The sequence below is a fragment of the Rhinatrema bivittatum genome, chromosome 1 (assembly GCF_901001135.1).
Source record: "Rhinatrema bivittatum chromosome 1, aRhiBiv1.1, whole genome shotgun sequence".
In the NCBI taxonomy this organism is placed as follows: Eukaryota; Metazoa; Chordata; class Amphibia; order Gymnophiona; family Rhinatrematidae; genus Rhinatrema; species Rhinatrema bivittatum.
Window position 1 is genome coordinate 593827395 of NC_042615.1, and position 18907 is coordinate 593846301.

The 18907-nt window shown below is 45.7% G+C and overlaps 1 protein-coding gene across 4 annotated transcripts in view; it reads right to left on the reverse strand.

Annotated features, from left to right (window-relative positions):
• The window catches only part of PRRC1 (proline rich coiled-coil 1), a 93037-nt gene that overhangs the window by 44647 nt on the left and 29483 nt on the right, over window positions 1-18907 (reverse strand). For all 4 annotated transcript variants that reach the window (XM_029619286.1, XM_029619263.1, XM_029619271.1 and 1 more), the window contains one exon: window positions 6341-6443. In XM_029619286.1, coding sequence (XP_029475146.1) covers window positions 6341-6443 — 103 coding nt within the window. The remainder of the gene's footprint in view (window positions 1-6340; window positions 6444-18907) is intronic.

Sequence of the window (18907 nt, forward strand, 5' to 3'; positions counted from 1 at the left end):
GGGCCCTTGCCAAAGTAACCCCTGCAGATGAGTCAATTTTATGGGACTGTCTACTGCAAGATGAACCAGATCCACAAACAACGGATGGCGCAGCCACTCCAGTGCTACCAGATTAATCCTTCCTTGGTGTTGCTCTATGCGAAGCAACACTCAGCCAACAAGAAGCCATGGAGGAAACATGTACAGCAGGATCTTAATTGGCCAAGGATGGACCACAGCATCCATCTCATCGGACCAGACCTCTTGCCTACGACTGAAGAATCAAACTGCCTTGGCATTGCCTCCCAATGCCATAAAAGCCAGCTGGGGACTGCCCCCAAACTGGCTCAAATGAGGTTTACGGCCTCTGTGGACAACTTCCATTCCCCCGGGTCTAACTACTACCTGAGATAATCCGCCTGCAAATTATCCACTCTGGCCACATGAGACTTTGCTAACCCTGCCAGATGCTGCTCTGCCCCGACAAACAGTTCCTGGGTTTCCTGAGCTACAAAGCAACTTTTCGGCCCACCCTGACGACTGATATACACTACTGTCGTTACATGATCCGAGAAAACTCTCACAGTCTTGCCTCGGACCTGCAGAAGGAAAGAAACTAACGCCCTGTGAACAGTTCTTGTTTCCAAACAATTGATAGACCAGGACACTTTCATTGTCAACCACAGACCTTGAGCTGTCCGTCCTTGACAAACAGCTCCCCAACCTTTGAGGCTGGCATCCGAGTTCACCACCATCCAGTCCGGAACCTCCAGATCCACCTCTTTCTCCAAACTGGGGTGAAACAGCCACCATGAGAGACTGGATCTGAAACACCTCTGAAGTGGCAAAGGGAGGTAAAACTCCTTCGACAGTGGATTCCAACAAGACAAAAAAGTGCCCTCTGGCACTTTTTTGAGCAAATGCCCAGGGAACTAATGCTAGTGTAGACGCCATAGAACCCAGGACTTGCAAATAATCCCATACCCTGGGCACCGCCAGCCGCAGCAGCCGATCCACCTGTGCCTGCAACTTTACCACCCTCTTCGAGGTAAGGAATACCTTGCCAATATGAGTATCGAACTGTGCCCCCAGGTACTCCGACTGGAACGACACTGGATTGCCTTTGTTAGATTTATCACCCAGCCCAAAGACTGTAACAGCTCTATGAATCGCTGAATCGACCAGTGACACTCCAATCCTAACTTTGCTCAGATGAGCCAGTCGTTCAAGTACAGGTGAACTAGAATCCCTTCCCTTCTCAGTGCCTCAGCCACCACCACCATCACCTTTGTGAAAGTCTGTGGCACTGTCGCTAACCCAAAAGGAAGAGCTTGAAACTGAAATTGCTGCCCTAGCACCATGAACTATAGGAACTTCTGATGCTCTGATCGCATGGGGATGTGCAGATAGGCTTCCATTAAGTCCAACGATGCAGAAACTCCCCTTTGTGAGCTGCAGCTATCTCCAGCCAGAACGTCTCCATGTGAAAATACAGCACCCATAATGCTGCATTGACCTTCTGTAGATCCAGAATGGGCCAATAGGTGTCCTCCTTTTTGGGAATCACAAAGTAAATTGGGTACCTTCCTTGGTCCTGGTTCTTCAGCGATACTGGCACAATCATGCCTAGACTTTGCAGTCGCTGCAATGTATTCTGAACTGCCTCTCATTTGGTGTGGGATGTGCAATGGGACACCATGTAGACTTCTCTGATGGGATGAAAAAATTCTAAAGCATAGCTGTCTCTTATCACTTCCAGGACTCATTAGTCCAACGAGATCCTGCTCCACTCCTCGTAAAAAAGGGTTAGACTCCCTCCAATGGCTTTCACAGAAGAGTGAACCAGCCTGACTTCATTGTGAGGACTTTCCTCCTCTGGCTCCTTGACTGGAATTATCCTGGGGAGTTCTATGGGAATCTTGAAAGAACTGCTACCTTCCCAAGCTTTGCTTCTGCACAGAAGTTGAAGAATTTGTGCTGGAACGAAATCTCCTCCTATCACAGAAGCATGATCAAGACGGAAAAGCCTTCTTGCTGCTCTTATCCTCCTGTAACTTATTTCCTTCAGACTCTTCCAAATGTTTCAATAGCTGCTCCAGAACAAAAGTTTCCCTTTAAAAGGAAGATTGCACAGTTGCGACTTGGACCACACATCTGCTGATCAATTACACAACCATAGATGTCTTCGCACTGCTACCGCTGAGATCACATTCCTGGTGGACGTGCAGACCAAATCATACAGCGCATCCGCCATATAGGCCACCCCAAACGCCAACCAGGCTGCCCAGTTGGAATCGGCCGAAGAGGTAGGTGCCTTCTCCTGCGCTTTCTGCACCCTGCGCATACAGGTCCTTTGCATAAGACTAGAGCAGATTGTTGCTGAAGATGCAAGGCTGAGACCTCAAACATCCTCTTCAACTGAATCTCCAGTTTTCGGTTTTGGACATCCATTAAATGCAGCTGACCCCGCTACAGGGATGGTCACCTTCTTAGTCACTGCTGAAACCAAAAGCATCCATCCAAAGTCTCCTCTAGCAAAGGATATAACTTTGCCATTGCCCTGCCTACCTTGAGGCCTACCTCAGGAGTATCCTATTCCCAGCTCACCAGCTTCTTTACCTTCTTCAGCAAAGAAAAGGCCTTTGGAGGTCCATGTACACCATTCCAGGAGCAGGTCCACCCCCTCATAATCAGACTCCTGAGTGACTTTAATCCCCAGTTCTTCCAGAACATGGGAAATAAGAGAATGCAACTCCTCCTCCTGGAATAAACGGACAACCCTTCTGTGGCCGGAACCTCCTCGGGTCAGACACATCCTTGTTCACATCCGGATCTATCTCAACAGGGTCATTTCCAGGATCACTTCCATGAGCTTCCTGCGGTTCGTCAGAACCATCAGAATCCATGGAGACCCCATCTGCATCTCCCGACGGATGTCCAAGACCCAAGTGGTGGAGAAGACCCCCGATCTTCCATGCGGGTTCATCTTAGCCCTCCTTAGTGAGGCACTGAGACTTCTGAGTCAGGAGTCATTCATCCCCTGCTGGCCAGATAAGCCTTGTGGAGAAGCAGAACAACATCTATGGAGAAGTCCTCCAAATCACTGAGCCCGACATCCACCAAGTCCTTGGTCAGCCCCCCACTTTCCTGGTCCTTCCCAGCAGTTTGGACCATCAGTGATAGCAAGGAAGGGGAGTCCCTGGATTCTTGCAGCTGCCTGCTTTCTGCTGCATGAATTTAAAATGGCCTCTGGGAAACAACCCACGGCCTGGGCTGATCCTGGTACATAGAGGGAACAGGTTCTGCCAACTGAATGATGCCTGCCGCATGATGCCTCAGCGGAGATTCTCTCCCCTCCCAGAGGCACAGTCTGAGCAAAGCGTGGCTGAACTGAGATGCTCGCGTCTCTAACCTTAGGCCCGACAGATTCTCCCATGCTCCACGGTCAGCACCATGCCTGGAGCGCATGTGACGCAATCACTCTTGCACTCTCTGCCGTTAGCTGAAGAGAGTCCACCATCAGTACAAGTCACCCCCTTCAGAGCTGCCCCAGGCCCCCAGTGCTACTCCCAAGACGCCAGCACTTTCTCTCACCCCAGCACTCACAAACTGATTGGCCCCTTATTAGGCTATTTTTATTTATTAAAGGCGCTGCATATCTTATCAAAGCATAGGAGCAAAATATACTCCTTGCTTCTGGCCATTGGTTGCAATTGAGAAGAGCTCAGAGGGGATGAGGGAACCAGAACCCCTAGTTTCAACCCCTCCGGATGCTGCAGGCCGAGCCAGAAAAAGGATCAAAACCCCCTTATTGCCTGGCTCTACATGAGGGATGGCCCACGAAGGAACCTAACAATTCAGGCAGCATCCTCTTCTGCTTTTTCTGTCTCTTCCCCCCACCCCCCAGACTGCAGGTTTGCATCTCTATTATCTGCTAGAGACAGAGAAATACTAAGGGATTGCAGGTGTCACTCCCGGTTATATAGCAGTGTCTGAAAAGTTTTTATTCTTTGTCTCCATCTGTTGGTAGGGATGCAAAACCTATTTGTCTGGACTGATCTGGGGTATAAACAGGAAATATTAGCTTTTAAACGCAAGAGTTCCCAGCATATCAACAGTTTCCATGTAAAGGGAGGAGTCTTCTTGTTTCCCACCCCTCAAGCATCCATCTCATGCCAAGTACCAGGACCAGACCAAACCTATCTATTTAAGGATGCTTACCATGTACAATAATCAACACGTTATTCTGGCTGGACCATTATGATGTTAAACTTTCTATAAAAACTTTGTTCTTTCTGTCTTGCTAAGTTTGTCTTAAATTGTGTTTGATTGTAAACCGCCTAGACGGACATGTAAATGCCTAATTGTGCGGGATATAAAACTTTTTAAATAAATAAATAACAATGTCAACTCATCCCCATCTCAGGATGATATGGCATTGCTCCTAGACACAAGGATAGGCCCAGCTGGTGAGGTGTACAGTTTTAAAAAGATGGTTGACTGAAAAAGTATTGTGTCTTCAAAAAAAAACAAACCTGCTTAAAACAATAAGAATGACTCTTACTCTAAAATTATCTTTAGAAAATAATTTGCTCAAAAACATTTATTTCTTGTCATGTAGTTAGTTTGATGGAATTTTTTTTACTGCATAAATTACAGTGTTCTGTTTTATTATGCCTCTGTTTAATTATACCTCTCTGACTTCAATGGACACTGTTGATTCTGGATACAAAGCTATATTAAAATAGAATTTTAGCTGAAATATTCCAAACTACAAAACTATTTTGGTTTATCTTACAGAATTCTTTAAGATATGTGAGCCACCTAACATTTGTATTAATGAGGCTGGCTCTTGTGTACTGCAGCACAGGGGATCTGGAGTCAGATCCCCCTTGCATTAAGCACTAGTGGGCCTACGTAATTCACAGAGAGCAGGACGATGGCTGCTGCTCAGATAGCAAGAGAGCTGACCAAGCATGCAGGCTAGAGAGCAGGGATTGAAGGCACAAGAATTAAAACAAAGGGACAAGCCAAAAAAAACAAACTGTAACATCCATTTAATTCTGTGGGGTTTTACTCTAACTGGAAGAAATACTTTCAAGTTTATCTACAAGGACTCAATATAAGCAAACATGGTTTAAAACATCCACTCTGACAATGAACTGTTTTGAAAAGCATGGTGAGGAGGAGCAGTCTAGTGGTTAGAGCAGTAAGCTGCGAACCAGAAAGCAAGGAGTTCAAATCCCACTGGCACTTCTTGGGCAAGTCACTTCACCCTTCCTTGCCTCAGGTATATACAAGACTGTAAGCCTTCTGGGGACAGGGAAAATTATCTACAATACCTGAATGTAATTTACCATATTTTTCGCTCCATAAGACGCACCTAGGATTTAGTGCAGGAAAATTAAAAACAAATAAATAAATAATGGTGTGCTAAACTGGCTTTGTTCCCAGGCATCTGTGCGTCTTATGGAGCAAATTAGGGGAGGGCATAAAAAGTTTTTTTTTGTCCCCATTTCATTTTCGGGTCTGGGGAGGGCCATTTCTGTCCACTCCCCGGATCAGAAAACTTTTATCATTCTCTTTGTTGGAAAAACAAAAACAAAAAAACCCATCCCAACTCTTTAAATTTAATTAACTACAACCCCCCACCCTCCTGACCCCCCCAAGACTTGCCAACAGTCCCTGGTGGTCCAGCGGGGGCCTGGGAGCGATCTCCTGCATTCGGGCCATCAGCTGCCAGTATTCAAAATGGCGCCGATAGCCTTTGCCCTTACTATATCACAGGGGCTACTGGTCGGCCCGTCACATGGTAGGAGCACAAGATGGCGCCGGCCGTCCATTGCTCCTACCATGTGACAGGGGCCGACCAATGGCACCGGTAGCCCCTGTGGCATAATAAGAGCAAAGGCTATCGGCGCCATTTTGAATACTGGCAGCCGAGTGCAGGAGATCGCTCCTGGACCCATGCTGGACCACCAAGAACTTTTGGCAGGTCTTTGGGGGTGGGGGTGGGGGGGGGGGTTGTAGTTAGGTTTTTTTTGTGTTTTTTTTTTATATTCGCTCCATAAGACGCACAGACATTTTCCCCCCCACTTTTGGGGGGAAAAAAGTGCGTCTTATGGAGCGGAAAATACTGTACTTTGAAATGGCTGATCAGTCATGAAAGGTGGAATATAAAACTTAAAACATTTTTTTTTTATTTGAGGATAACATACAAACTAGTTAAAAAAAATAAAATTATAAACTGTGACATGAAAAAGATCTTCTGTGTCTAGGGTATTGCCCTTCAGCAAACTGGACATCTGCAAGTAAAGTTTATGCCAGGAATTAGCAAAGACATTGGTTCCGCAATACTTACTGATGTATGGTGCCATGCCTGGATCCAGTGTGGTAATCATGGACTCCACCGAATGCTTTGTTTTATCCAGTACTGACTTCACCATAGGATTCCCCGCCACACCCTACCAATAAAAACAACACACACACGTATAATTACGTTCATTTTGAAAGCTTTATATCATCTTCTAAATCCTTCTAATGCCACAGACAGAATCAAGACCAACAAACTGCTTTATGTTTCACCCAAGTACAACGTGACTGTCCACAAAAGTGAACCCACAGGACTGCAGAAAATGAAGTTCAAGATGGTATTGCAGATTATCTTTGGTTGTATTTCTTAGAGACTATTTGGTGAGTATTTATATATTTCTTTTTCTCTGGCACTTTAGTTACAGATTTGTCTGAGTGTTGTGGGCTTTGTTAGACCTGATATCAGTGATTTGTGAAAAGCTTTTACACAGCTGCAGGAGGATGAGAAGCTATCCAATGTTTTTAAAATGGTACTCCTGCGATATGGTAACAAGCACACAGGACTGCAGAAAAGAATCTGAAGGAGTAGGAAGAGAGGTGATCCTTTTCGGCATGAAAATTGTATATTTAGAGTGTTTTCAATTGCTGTAGTTCCTAATTTACTTATGTTCAGATTTACTCTTTAAATTCAGGGTGCAATAGGTAATATGTCAGCTGCTGAGCACCCATAATGGGAGAAATATGCAGTCAGTAAGCCCATCATCACTGTCAACTCATCCTCGCTGAAATTGGATCTTCTACACAGGATGCTTCCGCCCAGATTCTGATCTCACTTACAGGTCGATGGAGCGCACTGTTAGCCTGCTCTTGGACGCACGTTTTCCCTTATCCCTTATTCAGTAAGGGGAGGAAAACGCACGTCCAACCCACGGCACCTAATAGCACCCTCAAAATGCAAATGCAAGTTGATGGCCCTATTAGGTATGCGCGCGGGATACAGAAAGTAAAATGTGCAGCCAAGCAGCACATTTTATTTTCAGAAATTAGCGCCGACCCAAAGGTCGGCGCTAATTTCTTCTGGCGCCGGGAAAGTGCACAGAAAAGCAGTAAAAATTGCGTTTCTGTGCACCCTCCGACTTAATATCATAGCAATATTAAGTCGGAGGTCCCGAAAAGTAAAAAAAAAAAAAAAAAAAAAAAAAAAAAATTTTGAATTCGGCCCGCGGCTGTCGGGCTGAAAACCGGACGCTCAATTTTGCCGGCGTCCGGTTTCCGAGCCCGTGGCTGTCAGCGGGCTCGAGAACCGAGGCCGGCAAAATTGAGCGTCAGCTGTCAAACCCGCTGACAGCCGCCGCTCCTGTCAAAAAGGAGGCGCTAGGGACATGCTAGTGTCCCTAGCGCCTCCTTTTATCCGGATCTACCGCGTCACCTAATTTAAATAGAGAATCGCGCGCACTGGCGAAGGGCCGGTGCGCGCGCCAGGAGAGCGGGCGTTCGTCCGCTCTCCCGCGGACTTTACTGTATCGGCCCGTTTGTTGGGAATGTGACATGTATGCTCCAGGAAATACGTGTCAGGCTATGGATTATATCCATTGTGAGAGATAACTGGTGAAATCTCTCAGGGAGCAGGCAAGGTAGCTGCAGGGGGTGGTGACCAGACTGATGAGCATTCAGGAAGATTTTATAGCAAAGCAGGAAGATGTCAAGGTCCATGATTAACAGCCAGTTAGAGAAGAGCAACTAATGGAGAAGGAATAAACCATCCCATTTACACAAAAACTAGAAGACAGCCTCTTCTAAGAGCAAAGAGCAAGCCACCTTTGAGAATCCATCAGTTACAAGACTTATATGCAGACCTAGAATAACCAAAGCAGGAAGACACAACATGCAAAAGTACAGAAATAGAACACAATAGGAGACTTGTTGCTATTGGTGTCCACCTTCCAAATGGCACAGGGACCCAGAGACACTGTGCTACCTATCAGAAGCCCAAATTCAAGACACAACAGAAAGCTTGCTGGAACTCAAGTTCTCCGACCACCACATCTAAGCAAGCACCAATGATATCACCCTGAGCAGATCAGAAGGACTACATGGCACTGAGAGTATAGGTGGTGATTTCATCAGTCCTTCCAAGTCAAGGGGAAAGGAATAGCAATGGAAAGCTTGAGCTGCAGGGATGGCATTGATGACCAGACTTTAATTTCTTGGATCCCAGTATCATACTTCAAGAAAATGGAGTGTTATGATGGGATACTCTTTCCATTTCTTGAAAGTGGTATCTTTGCTCATAGATTTATCTACCCAGTGAGGAGGGCTTTAAGCTTGGTTCATCAGGGGAAAGTGATGAAAGCCTAAGTAACTAGGAAACATGGTAATAATGGCAATGAAGTATTGGAAAAGGGCTGGTGTACAGTTACTGTGACAGCGCTAAGTAAAAAGGGGATGGGTATGAGGAACTTGACAAATTGACAGGGTTCTCCTACTAGTACAGCTAGGGGAGCTGCTCCTTTATTTATTTATTTATTTATTTCGTAGTTTTTTATATACCGCGGCACGTTAATAACATCACCTCGGTTTACAGTAAACGATAAACCAGCAACAAGCTTTACAATCAAAATGAAATAATGTGTACATAATAAATCTATTAACAATAAATTAAGAACAACATTAAGTACAAATATTAAGTATATCTAACAATTAAACTAATGATAATCATATTCCATAGTTAATGGTAATCTTAATAAGGGGGGTAAGACTCCGATCCTGTAAGATTTTAGTAGCGAGGGAAAGAATAAGTGGGTGAGTGTTATTGGATCAGAGAAGAACAGGTACAGGAAATTGGCATTTCAGCAAAAGGATCATTGCTCTGACCCAGCTTGATCATTCTTATGTTTTTGTGTTCTTATGATTAAAATATTTAGCTCATCAGTAGAGTCCCTGGAAGAGAATACTGCTCTAGTTATAACAGAATCAGAACTGGCAGGTAAACATAACAGACTGCTCTTTGCAGAAAGGATAGGAAAAGTTAAAATGTGAGAGGAATATCTTTATACATGAAGTACAAAATAAACATTGAGCCAACGAATCAAAAAGAGGCAGCTGGCCCTAGCTCCAGAATGTCAGCAGGAAAGACGCTGAAAAGTATACTTTTTTATCTCGACGCAACTTTGTTTAGATCCTTAAGTATCACCAGTGGGTGTTGACATAAAGACAGTAAACCTGACAAGCACACTCTCGGCGACTCCGAAATTAAGAGAATAAGTGCAAACAACTACATGAAGCTTGTTAACGTTAAAGAAACATGTGCAAATAGAGGATGAAATGTGCTGACAGGCGAGCACTCAACACGGCCTATTGTCGAGGAATTATGAGAAAATTGGATGTGACATTCGTTGTTCGTTTTGAGAAAAGCTGAATACTCCACACAATAGCGCTGAGGCAGCTCAACGAACAGAGCGAAACTCGGCCAGAGTCGGGCCTACATACTGTGAGAATAAAGAATATTTTCTTTTACCGATCTCCCTATTTTTGGTCGCTACATAACCTTGAAAATTTTTCCTAAAGAAATTGCAGTACCACCACCTATGTTATGTTTAAGAAATGTTTGGCAGTATTGAAGGTTCCAGAGGCAGCGTTTCCTCCAATTTCCAGGATTTACCTTCCACCTTCCCAGGATAAGAAGTTGATCTCTGGAGATTGATAGAATCCCTCATCAAATGCTAAATTTGATATTTTACAAATCTTGGAAAAATCGGACTTGGATAGTTTGATGACTGCTCCTTTACTTCTACAACTGGCCTTTGATACTGATAGAGACTTCCTTTTGAGATATTTCTTTAAACATCATGACTTTTTTTATTCAAGAATCATAAAATAAGAATATTTCCAATGTTGCCTTTGCAACACAAAAAAAAAAAAAGAGAAAACATTTTGACATCATAGGTATTGCAAAAGGGGGCAAACTTCTGTGTTATGTACCCATGCAAATGGGCTGAGATATCTCATGGGGTGAAGTATAGTTTCTTTGAACCTTCACAACTTTCTTCTTTCGTATTTGGGAAGCCACTGTCAAGGACACAGGAACAGATTTGCTACCTCGGTAGCTAGCTGCCAACTTTTCTTCTGTCTTTTTCCCTTTTCTTTTTAATGCTAACTTCACCCATTGCCCATCCCCAAATTGTGAACTAATGTTCAAGATGATATATTTCTTGTGGCAAAGTGCCGGGAATTGTAATTTTGAAAATTATTAAAAAAAAAAAAAAAAAAAAAAGAGTCCAAAAAAAGGAAATGGGTTCCATTTTCATTCCTAAACAGCTCTCCTAATGGTGGCAGCAGGAATACTGCACTTTATTTATTTTATTTAAAATATTTATTACCCGTCCTTCCGTAGTTCAGGGCAGGGTGCAATACATTTATCCATAAACTAGATGTCATACAGTATATAAGTGTTTTGGAGTGCCCATTCTATGCAACTCTACCTAGTGATACTAAAGCTAAAGCAGAAGATCATCTGCTACAATAAAAGGGAGAAATTACTACTTACCTGATAATTTCCTTTTCTTTAGGACAGTCAGATGAATCTAGAACAAGTGGGTTATGCACCTCTACCAGCAGATGGAGATGGAGCAAACTGACGTCACAGTATATACACCCCTGCAGTGACACCAGCCTGCCAATATTCTCTTCAAAAGCCAACTGTGGACAGACTAGCAAAAAAACTTATTTAAAAACAGATAACCATGTCAATACTCAGCCAACAGCAAACACTGAGCTCGGATAAGAAATGTATTAACACTAGTCTAGGGACTGGGCTAACACTTATCTGTAATCCCTGTAACACATAGTCACACAAAAAGACCATATCACGATCATTCGGCAGCCAAGGGAGGGGAGCTGGATTCATCTGACTGTCCTAAAGAAAAGGAAATTATCAGGTAAGTAGTAATTTCTCATTTCTTAAGAGTCTAGTCACATGAATCCAGAAGCAAGTGGGATGTCCCGAAGCTACTCCTGAATAGGGCAGGAGGCTGCCCACAGTTGTGTCAAAACCGCTCGTGCAAAGGCTGCGCCCTGTCCTGGGCTTGCACATCCAGACGATAACACCTGGAAAAGATGTGTAAGGAGGACCACATCACAGTTCGGTAAATGTCGAAAGGAGATAGCAACCTAGCTTTTGCCCATGACACCGCCTGAGCCCTAATGGAATGAACCCTAAACTGACTAGGAAACTGCTTGCCAGCATCAACGTATGCTGCCATGACTACCTCCTTAATCCAGCCAGCTATTGTAGCTCGCGAGGCCAGCTCTCTTTGTTTAGTACTCCGTGAAGGACAAACAGGCGATCTGTTTTCCGTAAAGGCTCAGTAACCTACAGATACCGGACGATATGTCTCTTGACATCCAAGGGTCACAACAGACGATATTCCTCAACAATTCTCTCTCTGTCCAGAGACAGCAGGGAGATGGACTGATTCAAGTGGAATTCATGACCACCTTCGGCAAAAAGGAAGGAACAGCACGCAGCTGTATCGCCCCTGGAGTCACCTAAAGGAATGGCTCCCGGCAAGGCGAGGCCTGCAGCTCAGAATCTCTCCACACAGAACAAATTGCCATAAGAAACAGTTTTCAAGGTCAGTAACTGCAAGGACAAGTTACACATTGGTCTAAACATAGGACCCACTAATAAATCCAAGACCAAGTTAAGACTCCATAAGGGTACAGGAAACCGTAAGGGAAGACGAAGATGTTTTACTCCTTTCAGGAAACAGGCCACATCAGGATGAGCCAACAAGGAACCACCATTTATCTGGCTCCTGAAACAGGCAAGAGCCGCTACTTGTATCTTTAAGGAATTAAGGGCCAAACCTTTAGACGAAGCCTTTCTGCAAAAATTCCAAACTGAGTGGGATCTTGGTCGAATGAGGAAGAGTACCTCGATCCTCACATAAGGCATCAAACACTCACCAAACCCGCACATAGGCCAAGGAAGTGGAGAACTTTCTAACTCTAAGCAAAGTGGAAATCACAGCCACTGAGAATCCATGTTTCAGCAAGAGAGACCTCTCAAGGGCCATAACCGCAAGACACAACAGAGTTTGATCTTTGTGAAGAACCGGACCCTGTCTTAACAGGTTCCTGTGCACCGGAAATCAAAGGATGAGTCCCCCCCAGGAGATGCCGCAAATCCACATACCATGGCCTCCTGGGCCAATCTGGAGCAACCAAGAGCACCATTCCTCTATGGCGCACTATCCTTCAGATCAATCAGCCCAACATGGGCCATGGAGGAAAAGCATAAAGCAACTTGTCTTCTGGCTACTCCTGCACCACGGCATTGATCTCAGACGACTTTGGATCTCTCCTGCAACTGAAGAATCACGGAACTTTTGCATTCCGAGAAGTCACCAGCAGATCTAGAAATGGGGGACCCCAGTGATCCAGAATCAGTTGAAATGCCTCGTCTGACAATTCCCATTCTCCCGGGTCCAAACTCTCCCTTCTGTTCTTACATTGTTTTTTCCTGCTATGTGTGAGGCTGAGATCATCTAGAGATACACTTCTGCCCATTCCATAAACTAAGAACATAAGAAAATGCCATACTGGGTTAGACCAAGGGTCCATCAAGCCCAGCATCCTGTTTCCAACAGTGGCCAATCCAGGCCATAAGAACCTGGCAAGTACCCAAAAACTAAGTCTATTCCATGTTACTATTGCTAATGGCAGTGGCTATTCTCTAAGTGAACTTAATAGCAGGTAATGAACTTCTCCTCCAAGAACTTACCCAATCCTTTTTTAAACACAGCTATACTAACTGCACGAACCACATCCTCTGGCAACAAATTCCAGAGTTTAATTGTGTGTTGAGTAAAAAAGAACTTTCTCAGATTAGTTTTAATGTGCCCCATGCTAACTTCATGGAGTGCCCCCTAGTCTTTCTACTATCCGAAAGAGTAAATAATCAATTCACATCTACCCATTCTAGACCTCTCATAATTTTAAACATCTCTATCATATCCCCCCTCAGCCGTCTCTTCTCCAAGCTGAAAAGTCCTAACCTCTTTAGTCTTTCCTCATAGGGGAGCTGTTCCATTCCCCTTATCATTTTGGTAGCCATTCTCTGTACCTTCTCCATCGCAATTATATCTTTTTTGAGATGCAGCGACCTGAATTGTACACAGTATTCAAGGTGCGGTCTCACCATGGAGCGATGCATGGAGCGATACAGAGGCATTATGACATTTTCCGTTTTATTCACCATTCCCTTTCTAATAATTCCCAACATTCTGTTTGCATAATTCCCAACATTCTGTTCTGATCTATTTCCAGCAAAACTTGCTAGCTCTTGATTTCTCCCTGCCAACTGATGTAAGCCACAGTCGTTGCATTGTCAGACATTATCCTGACCGAATGACCCTGCAGCCTGTCACTGAACTGCAAACATACCAATAGGACCACCCTGGCTTCCAGCTGCCTAATATTCCAGAGCGCTTGTGCCATCAGCTCATGATAGTGAGCACACGAACCAAGGAGGCTGGCATCTGTGGTCAGTGCTAGCCAGTCCAAAAGTGCTAGGGAAACTCCTTTCCTTAGATGATCCGCCTGCAGAAACCACTGCAGTTGGGAGAAGTTTCCATCAGCAGAAGGAGCCCAATCGAATAGACCTGAGACTGTTGGTTCCACCAAGACAGCAGGGAGCGCTGAAGAGGACGCATATACATCCTCGCCCAAGGGACCACTTCCAGGGCTGATGCCATTAAGCCAAGTACTCGCTGTGTCATCAAGTTTCTGAATTTGAGCTTCCGGCGGGAAAACCTCACCCTGCTTCGTGTCAAACCGAACCCCAAGATATTCCAATGATTGAGCAGGCTGAAGACTGCTCTTGGCGAGGTTCACACCCCCGGCCAAGCTCCTGCAACAGGGAGATCACTTTGCGAATCACTCTACAGCTCTCTTCCAATGACTTGGCTCAAATCAGCCAGTTGTCCAAATACGGGTGTACAAGGATCCCATCCTCTCTCAATTCTGGTGCCAATTCCTCCATTACCTTGGAAAAGGTCATTGGGGCGGTGGCCAGCACAAAGGGCAGGGCTCAAAACTGATAATGGCATCCCAGAACTGCAAACTGCAGAAAGCATTGATGCTCTAGTTGGATGGGAATATGAAGATATGCCTTGGACAGATCCAAAGAGATCAAAACGTCTCCGACTGTAAGGCTATTATTACCAAGCACAATGTTTCCATGCAAAAATGCGTCACCCACAGATGACTGTTGATACCTTTGAGATCCAGGATGGAATGAAAGGAGCCATCTTTCTTTGGCAAAATGAAATAAATGGAATATCGAGCCATATTTTCTTGAGACAGGGGCACTGAAACCACAGCCCTCAGACTGAGGAGCCTTGCCAATGTAGTTTCCACTGCCTGCTTCTTCTGTGGCGAGTGGCAGGGAGACACCATGAACACACCCCGAAGAACACTGCGAAACTCCAGTGCATATCCTTCTCGTATCACTTCCAGGATCCATTGATCCCATGTGATCTCGACCCACCTGATAAGGGGGTGCCTCTCTCTCTTCTATCTCCTGTTCCTGGGGGTGGGTCGGCAAACCTTCATTGGGAGGGTCGAGAGGTTCCACTACCCGAACCCATGCCCCTTCTTGGCTGTTGGAGACGAAAGAACTGAGACCCACCAAAAGGTTGAATCCTCTGAAGTGTCTTTCCTCTCTAGGGACAAAAGCGCCTGGATCCTCTAGTACGACCTCTCATGTTAAGAGTGTGGTGTCTGCTTCTTATCCTCTGGCAAACAAGGAACCGGAGATTCGCCACTTACTGGCCAGTTTCTCTAATTCACTCCCAAATAAGAGCAGGCCTTTAAAGGGCAATTTGGTGAGATTATCCTTGGAGATTACATCAGCCCACCAATTTCTCAGCCATAATGGACGCCTGATCGCTACTATGGAAGCCACTCCTCTGGCTGAAGAGCAAACCAAATCACAGCTCAAATTTGCCTAAAAAAGCTGCAGCTGGCTCCATAACTGCCCTGGAATTCATCAACCTCCTGGGAGTGAAGCAAACAAGAGCAAGCCACCAGGGAACAACAAGAAATGATCTGCAAGGTCATTGCCACTGCATTAAATACTTGCTTAAGGATAGTCTCAATTCTTCTATCATGCGCATGCTTCAAGGCCGCTCTTCCTTTCACAGGAATAGTGGTCCGCTTGGAGACAGCACACCCAAGTGCAGCTACCTTGAAAAACATTAAACACTCTCTTGCCACTGGATCCAGAGAATACAGGCCTTCTAAAACCTGACCCCCTTTGAAATTAGACTCTGGAGCGCCCCACTCAAGATCAATCAATTCTTGAATAGCCTCCATCTCTTTGGCTCAGACACCTAGGAACTCCGATCATTTTCAAGGTCTGGGAAACCACAGCTGTCAGTTCATCTCTATGAAACCGTAGTATAGTTCTATACAGTTCTAATCCTGGAGGAAGCTCACCATCCTCAAGAGAGTCAGGATCGGCGTCATCATCCATACCATCCGGACCTCCATAGTCAAGTCCCACCGCTACTCTAGGGAGTACTCCAACATTTAACAGTATGTCCTGGCAAGGATCCTACTTGCGAATCTGCTCTAGGTGTTTTAGAGAGAGGGCTGAAGATTGCATCTGGATGAGCAAGTTTGCTCACCGTAAACGGTGTTTTCCGTAGATAGCAGATGAATTAGCCATGCTGTCTGCTGGGAAAGTACTCTGTGCCACTAGGTGGCAGAGCTCTCAAAGCTGAAAACTTATCTTTGATAGTGAGGTGCGCCTGCTTGCATGATCCCGTGCTGCCTCAAGTCTCCTCAGTCTGTATCAAAGCAAGATGAAATGCAAAGTGACAAACTGTCTGGGGAGGCGGGAGGGTCAGCATGGCTAATTCATCTGCTATCTATGGAAAACACCGTTTACGGCGAGCAAACTTGCTTTTTTCTCGTAGATAAGCAGCATGAATTAGCCATGCTGTCTGGGAGTCCCCAGCTAATGTATTGAGCGCGTATAGCCCATATCATGTGCCCTGATGTAACCAGGAAAATGTATTCAAGGCTTAGACCATAGGCTGACAGTTTTATGATGGTGCTGTTGTAGTGGTTTAGATATGTGTAACCCGAGGATTGTGTCTGTCCCGTGTGCGTCATCCACAGTCTGCTCTTGAAGCAGTACCGGGAGTTTATCAGATATAGCGAGGATCCTGGGGTTGTGTTGCAAGCACCAGGGTAGGTCATTCATGGAGATGGTCCAGTGAAGCAAGTACAGTATGGACGTGATGTATGAAATAGGTTATAAACAGGTCTTTGAATGCTGCTGACAGCAGAGAAGAAAGTAGTCCGAGATCCAAGTCAAGAGAGTGTCATTGAAGATAGGCGGTCTTGGGTATTCAGGTTAAAGAAGACATAGACCTGTGGGGCTCTGTAGTCAGAAGGATTGTGACGTTGTGAAAAAGCGAATGTTTGGGTACAAAAATAGAGTATGGAGGGTAAGCTCGCCATGGTAGACTTGAGGTGTTTGGGAAAAACCAGGAGGCGGTGGATTGGTTGATGTAGAAGCAGACAAGCATTTGTGTGCGGAAGGCGGGATGTGACGCAGTACAACCCTGTCCTGGTGAAAAACTGACAGGGTGATTAGCCCAACATGGGCTGCAGTTCGCCAATGTGCCATGGGGAGGTGGAGGCGATCGAAAAGGCTGAGTTCAGGCGAGGGAACATGGGTGATAAGTATGTAGGGGTCCCCGAGGTCGGAGCATGAATGTGCTTTGGCACTCTGTTTATGTCCCATGGAATTATAGGCTGTCGGGCCGTAACCGGAAACCCAAGATCCCCGACATGAACTTGGAGGTGAGCGGGGCAGAGAGCAGACACAGATTGAAGGGGGAATGGCAAGGTCCATGGCACTGAGGTATGCCCAAGTCGATGCTGGTCAGAGGGCTCCAGCAAAGGAGGTGCAGGAAGACTGGAGACGGTGTGATAGCAAAAAACACCCGAAGGTGCAGTGTGGGTTTTTTTTTTCTTTTTGGTAGTTTATGCGAAGGAGAGTGTGTTCTGCGACAAGAGCAGAAGAACTCCAAGCTTAGGGAAAGAACCCCGGATCTGGGATCTGAGCCGTTCAATTTAAATGGGTGAAGCGGTGTAGCAATTACCGCTTGGGCGAGAAGGTGTTAGATGTTTTTTCCCCCAAGGGATCGGTGGGCCAACGATAACTGCTTTAGGGAGGCGCATCATGACTGCTTGGTTTGACATTAAAATTAGGTTCACGCAATTTGCGATGTAGTTCTAGAAGGCCAGTAATGGGAGTAGACTCTCTCAGTCTATGAGGACTGCGACCTGTGAGAGAGGACGGGCGGTTGGGCAGCGTTAGCAAAATAGGTCGAGTATATTGTGCTGCTCAGATGCGAAGAGGTCGAGATGGAGAAAAAAAACAAACTGCCTAGTGCATCTTTCCATTCCTTGTTTGTTTTTTGGGTTTTTTTTTAGTTGACGCCACTTGAAAATACCAGTCGAGGGTATGAAAAAGTAAAGGTGAATGCCTAGAAATTATTAACTTCAGGTAGAAAATAGGAACACAGGGAGATGGATCTGCTTCCTACTTGTTCCAGGATTCCCACCGGAGTTCTGCAGGGAATCTGGAACTTGGCCATCCTGCTTTGGAGAAGCAGAATGGGAAACCATGATTGTTTAGGCGGAGCATAAGGATGAGCGTATGAAGGGTCCGCTCGAATGTCTGAAGAGCGGGTTAGGCCCCGAAGCTCCGGGTGGGTGATGTATCGCACCTGCTGTAAGTGGGTACAATCTGTGAATCTGTAAGTAGGTGAAATAGGAATTGTTGTCCAATGTAATGGGTATCATGTGGGATGGGGTATGCCTGCAGGTAACGCCGATGTGTCCTGCTATCTCTTCGAGTTTCTGCGGCTTCTGGGAGGGAGTGAGCCAGCAGCAGCGGGAAGATGAAGAACTGACTTTATTGGGTCCAGTGTGAATGGCACATGCGGTCGTGTATGAGGTGCGAGATAGAATGAGGATGTCCTGTGACAGAGAATGGTGAGGACTCGTCAGGCTGAGGTGGTCACTTGTAGTGCGATCAATACGCTTTGCAGGGCCTGCATTTGGGCTGAAGGAGGAGGATTCTGATCTGAACGATCGAAAGAAAGGGGGTCACAATGAACTGCAAGGCCTGTGTATGTCGCAGATGGGATTCTGCGAATGCGAGAAGTGTGGATCAGGCCAGAAGAAGATTGGTCGCAGGGTGGATTGGCTAGCGGCCACCTGCAGGTAGTCATTCAGGTAGGAAATATATTCGGATCCCATGTCGACGAAAAGGGTGCAGCAGTACCACCGCGGAATCCTTGGTGACAAAACTTGTGGTTCCGAGGATCCGTTCCTCATTGGGTACCTTCTGAGAGAACAAAGGTTTGGGAGTAGCACCAGTGAAGGTTGGAGGGGGTGGGAGAAGAGGATTGATCTCCTGTAACAGAAGCCTGTCGTGCGGATTGCTGTGGGGCAGGCAGTACATGTGCAGCAAGAAAGAAGCTGAGAGAGAGAGAGAGTGCCTCTGTATAACGCCGAGAGTAAAGGTCAA